The sequence below is a fragment of the Chiroxiphia lanceolata genome, chromosome 2, assembly GCF_009829145.1.
Source record: "Chiroxiphia lanceolata isolate bChiLan1 chromosome 2, bChiLan1.pri, whole genome shotgun sequence".
In the NCBI taxonomy this organism is placed as follows: domain Eukaryota; kingdom Metazoa; phylum Chordata; class Aves; order Passeriformes; family Pipridae; genus Chiroxiphia; species Chiroxiphia lanceolata.
This window is the reverse complement of record NC_045638.1, coordinates 92,664,226-92,671,484: the sequence shown is the minus strand read 5'-3', so window position 1 is coordinate 92,671,484 and position 7,259 is coordinate 92,664,226. Positions and strand designations below refer to the sequence as shown.

The following is a 7,259-nucleotide window of genomic DNA, read 5'->3' as shown; positions in this document are numbered from 1 at the left end:
TCCCTTCTTTGGTATTATTCTTCTAGCCTGAGCAGGCTGATCTGTCTTAATTTCCCCATTGAAAGATACAAGCTCTGTCACTTTAATTATTTTTTTGGTCCTTCTCCTCATTTGTTCTGTTTGAAATTCAGATTTGTACAGAGTATTCTGGGTGACAAATTACACATGCCTTCTAAGGCAGTCTTAATATTATCTAATCTCTGCTGAAAATTCTTCCTCTGATACAGACTAGGACTGCACTGGCATTTTTCGACTCCCAGTTCAGAGAAAGAGCTCCTGCCTTTTTCTAGTGAACTTATTTCTGACAGTCCAGTTCTCAAAATCTTCCTGCTTACTGTTCTGAGACTCTTCCATTTTAATTATGTCTTACAACTTTGGAGTCACTCTAAGTGCAATCAGCACACTTCAATTTTATGCATCAAGGTCACTACTAAAGACATAAAACAAACCTGGTCCAAAAGACTGACCCTGAGAAACTTCCAGCCCAACAAGGAAGTCTGATATTGCCTCCTCACTAGTCAAGTCTTTGGCCTTCTCACAATCTGTATACCAGTTTTCATCCTCTCTAGTTCAATTGTACTTACCCAGAATGCACTATTACTAAAACAGTAAAAAGTATATTTACAAATTTTTCACTCTATATAACTGTAAGAACAATACACATGAAACAAAACACCCTATATATCTGTGAGGACAAGAGCTCACACAAATTGCTTCCTCCCTGTATCCATACAACCTATCTTCGCTGACCGACCCAAAAATAAGGATAAACATGCATGAAGGAACCATATTAAAGTCTCGTTTTACGTTATGTAGAGTAGAAGTAGAAGTAAATACATAGATGTTAAAATTTATACTGGTATAAAACTAGAGCACGTTAGACAAGGCATAGGTCCATAACAAATCCTAAAAATAATTACAACAGTTGCTGTATTCCAGCTATTGAAATAACTAGATTAACAACAGATCTTACTTGTCCTGTCATACGACTCATGACATGTATGTGCAATTTCAGCTCCAAGCTGCAAATAATGTCCAGCTTTATCATCTCTGGAACCATCTGCTCCAAGGGCAAACATTCCCCCTGCAAAACAGGTCAAATGGCCCATCTTTCTTTCAAGATGCCCGTTCTTCCACTCTCCAATGAAGGTCAGTCCTCCATTGGACTTTCTGATGAGATGTTTTTCTATGGCCTACAAAAAGATTAAGAGAACTTTCAAATATTGTTTCACATGCAAGCTTTACATATTAACTCTCCTTCAAAGAACAAAGTACTGTGTTCAAAATGAAAAAAAAAATTTTCTCCTTCTTTCAAATTCACTTCTGAGCAAATTCACTTCTGAGGAACAAAGAATATAGTTTCAATACACACAGAAAAACACCCTAACTGCTAACAGTGCTAATGAAATCAAACATAGGAAAATCACAGCATAGATAACATTGTACTTTTAGTTGAGAATTCAGCACTTATTTTATGGCTCAAACAGTATTTGTCTACCTGTTACTTCTGAGAAGTACCCTTTTGTTCCTCTGTACACTCTGTGCCTACTCAGAAAACACGACCATGTTGGAAACTTTTGATCAGCAACATATGTAAAAACAGCACCTGTACCCTCAGTCAGTGACAGGAATGCACCAGCCACCTTCTGGCTTCTCCAAAGCAGCTCACTGATTACACATGCTCAAATGATGGGTGAGTATTAGAGCTGCTGTTCACAAAAAACATTACCATTTTATAAGTGAGGCCACTGCTGGTTTCTTTTTGCACAGTTGTACCAATATATGTTGTTGCTTGTGTCTTAAAAATTGTATACTTCTCTTAGTAAGAGGAATAGCTGATCTAACTTTCCAAAGGTTAAAAACTAGATGGAACAAAATTTGCTTAAGCCTCTTTCAGAGAGGTTCACAATTCCCCCCAGTCTGCTGCAGTACTTACTATGTTTAGCATTAGACGCTCAAAAGGGCAATGAAAGAGAAGTGTTGGTCTGCATTCCTGTTGGGTTAATTTCTTCACTAATGCTACTGACAGATCCAAAGTTTGTGCTTATGGCAGGATCCAGAGAGAAGAAAGCGGAAATAACTGACAGAGCAGAAATCAATAAATCTCTGACAGCGGACAGAGTGGTTTTCTAACCATCATGCAAATTGGCATTAAGGACTGGCATGATATCACAGCTTCTGCTGCTAGGGAGCCTGATGTGGTTAACTGTACAAGCCTCATTTGTTCTCAAAGTACTGGTACAGGAAGTACTGGATCTGCTGAAAACTGCCACTGAAAAGGATGGCAGTTCTGTAAGCATTAACTCTGTTGATTCAATTATCCTAGACTGTGACAAAACTGACATTTTTTGACCATATGGTACTTAGAAGTTGAGTCCTCTTTGAAGGAAAGCCACTTTTACTATGAGGAGCAAGAGGGAATAAAAATGTATGAATTATTTATTTCCTAGAGGAAAACATTTTTTTCCAAATGTTGTGTGAAATTCCTTTTTGAATTGTATCTTTTTGTAATTCCATAACTGTTGAGGAGTAAATGGTTGCAGAAGCTTTTCCAGTAGGACAAAATTGCTGTAGTTAGCACCAGGAGACCCAGCGAAGGCCAAATTTATACACTTGTCCATGAGCTATTCCTTTACTCCAGACTGGCTTTCATGGTTTAAATGAAGAACATGTTCCAGGTGCAAAGTGTCACTCTTCAGAGCAGAGAACACAACTTCTGAACTTGAACATCATGGTCTTGTAGAAGGGGGAGTTTTTGAAATCTGAAAATCAAGTTCTATCAGAGGAGGTTTAGGTTGGATATTAGGAAAAAGTTCTTCACCCAGAGGGTGGTTGGGCACTGGAACAGGCTCCCCAGGGAAGTGGTCACAGCACCAAGCCTGACAGAGTTCAAGAAGCATTTGGACAATACTCTCAGGCACATGGTGTGACTTTTAGGGATGGTTCTGTGCAGGACTAAGAATTGGACTAGATGATCCTTCTGGGTCCACTCCAACTTAGGAATATTCTGTGATTCTGTGCAAGACCTGAATATTCTCTATCTGATGTTCATGCTTTCTGTGCTTTTTATGACTACAAAAATAGCATTTTCTGAGTTGACTTGCAGCCATACTTGCCATTTTGTGACAGTCAAGCACACTGCTGAATCTTTCCTTTAGCTATCCTAATGCTGTGCAATAAGAAAGGATGAGGATCAGATTTGTGAGCCTAAGAGATGAGACTACTCAAGGCAGCAGATCAAAAGAAGCTCCCTTATCCTCCAGCTGATGTGAGAAGGAGAAAAGACAGTTGAAACCAGACTAGAGGGGAGGTGAACACAATGGTGAAAGCAAAGTTAAGAGGTCCATCCTCAATTTTTATCACCACAGAAAATTCCCAACAGGTTTCACAATTTCAGCTTCTATCACAACTGTGAATCTATGTACCAGGACATTCCAATGAAGTGTCCTTTACAGTGGAAGACTGCATTAATGTTATACAGCACAGAGATGTTACAGATATATAACGTGTTCGTATTCTTGTTACAAAGTACATGGTGACCTGGATAAGGCTTCATATGCCATGGATCAGAAATCATGACATCTGAAGAACAGATGGTGTACTTTTATTCTTCTTAATACCTCCAAGGAATGAGATATCACTGCCTACTGCAAGACCTGAGAGTGAGGTTATGGTTGTCCATCTTCCACTCACCTCCCCATAATACGCTAAGAGAGTGAAGAGTGGCTGGACAGAAACACTCTTTTAGACTGGTGGGTGCTGAGAACATTTCCATCTCCGTGGGAGGAATGTGTTCTATACCATTCCCCTTCTGCTTGCACAAACGATGCAAAGAGCTTCTGCTTCACATTTTGAAAAAACAAGAGTAAGAAGCGTTAGCTATGGAGGAAGACCTGAGTTATAGGCAAAACTAAAAGAATGGTAAGGGAATGGGCTCTTAAAAATATTTTAAATAAAAATTCAAATTGCAATTACACAAAGCAAATCCTACTTAATAACTCTTTGCCCATGTCTTTCAGTGTCAAGAAGGACCTGGGAGAAACACAAATCCTGAAAGAGAATTATGTTCTGCAACGTATAAATCAGCATAGTTCATGCAGATTCAAATGTACAGAAGTGGGTTTAGCTGAGAAAAAGCCGAAGAAACCATCTGATGCTTGGACTGCAGGTCATATCACACATGAAGTGGGAACAGCTCAGCTCTTCCTCCCTCCTATCCACAGTGTGTTTTCACCGGGTCCCAATTCTGCTTCGCTCTGTCTCCCTTCAGAGACAGAGATTTGCCCATACAAAAGGTTTCCAAGATGGCTTACAGTGAAGAGGATGAAAGGGAAAGTTTATTTCCTCTAATTTCAAAGTGCTCACAGTTTAGGAATCTGAATAAAATATTTCAACAGTAACCAGAATGGATTTTAAACATCAATTTCTAAACATTTTTAAACCCACAGGACCCATTAAAAGTAGCTTATTAAAAGTATTCAACTAATGTTTTGAACTAGTAATGATGACTTTAACAAACCCTGGAAAGCTAAGGAAGTTCAAAAGAACTGGGGAATAGCTGACACTTTACCAGTATTTTAAATAGAAAATAAAACAATCATATAAAATGAATGATGTAATTTCAAAAAAAAAATTTGATTGATACGTGTATGCTGATACTGGGAATATTAGGAATTTCAGGAATTTTCTTGGAATTTTACAATATGCTAGTCCTAAACAAATTCAAGGCAGCACATAAGAAGTGGACTAAAAGTTTGCTTGCTAGAACAGTTCAAAGTAAAAAAAAAATCATGAAAAAAAATCCTCATCTCATGAAGATTCTACAAAGGTACTCTTATTCAACACTGGGCAGCATTTCTAACAATGATCTGCGAGAAAAATGCTAAAAAGAATTTGGAGATGACACAAAAATTGATACAGCTATAGATAGTGATAAAGAAAAAGTCAGTCCTGTAAAATCATTCAGAACGGGTGACAAAACAGGTTTTGCCTGAACAATGTGTTGTAATAGAGATAAGGTCAAACACTGAGGAACTGGGAATGTAAATCACAGTAGTAGGAAAGCAGTAAATCAAAGACTATAACCAGCTTCAGAATAAAGCAACTGGAAAGTGCATGATGGTGTGAGGCAAAGGTTAAGAGTGTAAACACAGCTCCTAGTCGGACAAAGAGGAGAAAACTGAGATGAAATCAGGTAATAACACATTAGAAGAACCATACTGAAGAAGAACCAGTTGTCTCCATACTGAAGACACTGGAAAGTATGTAAAAAGCTTAAAAAATAACTTAAAATCTGTTTTACACTGTGAGACTAAAGAAAATAATGCACTTTTTCTCCAGGAGAGAATGACTATTATACCTCTGAGAGTAACCAGCTACATGATGCAGATAACACTTTAAAACAATGTAGGAAAGGAAAAAGCTCAAGTAACTCAAGGTCAAATATAATCAAACTCAGGTCAGGAATAAGACATATTACATCTTCAAAGTAATTTTGTCCTAGAACTTTCACTATATGTCTTTTAAAATGGTCATTTTGAGAACTCCAAGAACAGGTGATTTGCTTTAGGAGACCAACTGTACTAAAACTAAGTTTGAAAAGCTTGTGTTGAAAAAAAACAGGGCATGCACAGAGTATGGAACACATCAAGCACCAACCACACTTCTGCACTAGGACAGGACTTCATGTTCCCTGCTGCTACCACAGCTCACTTGCCTAAAATTAGCTTAGTTATGCTCTACACATCTTAACTGTACCTTAGGTACAGTGGCATAATGGGCATAAGAGAAGCTGATGAGAGAAGACGCCTGGGTGTGGGGAAACTGAGAAAGTAAGAGCTGGGCAGCATAAAGCTCAGAGCCACCACAAAAAGGCCCCCACCCCAAATCCTACAGAACCGTGCTGCAGTACTGCCCTGTTTGGGCAAGCACTACTTGATCTGTGAGGGGGCACAAGGCCATATCACAAAAGAAGCACAGAGTAAGGAATAGATATGAACTACATTTTACAAGATAAATATAGAATGTAATATGTAAATGCCTGAGAAAATAATATAAAAAATAAAACAATTTGGGACTTCAAACTCCTAGAACGATTCTGAACACTGGAGAAAAATTACTTGGTCGTTCTGCACATATCTTAGGGTGGCCAGATCTCTTTCTAATAAACTAGAGCTTGGGTTTTTACATTATACCATTTTGGACAAGCTGATTAATTTTAGTACAATAGTCTGCATCAGATGTATTCCACAATAATACTTTTTAAACTCTCAGAGTGAAAACTAGTATTATCCATCACTTGATTTCTTAAAACTTACATAATCAAAACAAGTCCTGTAGTTGATGGTGGGTTTTTTTTGCTTAGTGCTTGTTTTTTATTTTTTGGGGGGGGGGTACTTTTTAATTTTTAAAATCATTAAAGATGGTTCCACTGTATTGGAAAACTCAATGAATTATAATCACCTCAATTGCATCGTCGTACATTTTTCTTGCCTCCGTGTCCATCTTGTCTGACATAAGCCAGGCTTTCAATAAATATTCATAAAAACTGTCTCCCAGCCCGCCCACGGATGTGTGATCTGTAGAAGGGAAAGAGGGAAGAGAACAAAAAAAATGTTGAAGTTGTTATGTAATAGCACCTTAATTTATTCAAAACAAAAACTTATGTTTTTAAGGCCTACTGCTGTAGAATTAACATTCTAAGCCTGTTTAGCAGGACAAAGCTACACTGCACCCTATCCCCTCCAAACTTACTTCACAGGCATGGAACCTGCTGCATGTGTTCATTGTTTGTCATTCTGCACAGGGGGCTAGCCCTCACATAGAGCCCTAACTAAAGGTACTTTAACCTCTAGTTTTACTTCTTTCCAAAGAACATAACTGTGCTGTTGCTAGGGTTTGGGGTTTTAATTTTTTTTTTTAATGTATATGTCAAAAACGTATGTAGAAAAACCCCTCAGATCTCTTTATCTGGGGTGTAACCAGGCTACATGGCTGGCTAAAAACTGCCATGAACTACATAGAATCCAACCCTTCCAGGAGGTTTTTATTTCTAACAAGGTAGTTACTCGACAGACCAATGAAGTCCTCAAATTAAATGTTCTTATTGAAGTTATTTTAGTCAAAAGGGAGGCAAACTGCCTTTGCAGTTTACAGCACGGGACCTGCTCTTTTTCACCATGCCCGAGCAACCACGCAGAGCCACACTGTGTGCAACAGGGTAAAGCTGCTTGACTATTAGAAGTCACCAGCACCGGACC

At 38.3% G+C, this 7,259-nt stretch overlaps 1 protein-coding gene across 1 annotated transcript in view; it reads right to left on the bottom strand.

The window, feature by feature from the left end:
- MAN1A2 (mannosidase alpha class 1A member 2) overlaps nt 1-7,259 on the bottom strand; it is a 131,996-nt gene that overhangs the window by 16,477 nt on the left and 108,260 nt on the right. The window contains exons 9-10 of the mRNA XM_032679406.1: nt 6,463-6,578; nt 974-1,193 (exon numbers count right to left, since the gene is read on the bottom strand). Coding sequence (XP_032535297.1) covers nt 974-1,193; nt 6,463-6,578 — 336 coding nt within the window. The remainder of the gene's footprint in view (nt 1-973; nt 1,194-6,462; nt 6,579-7,259) is intronic.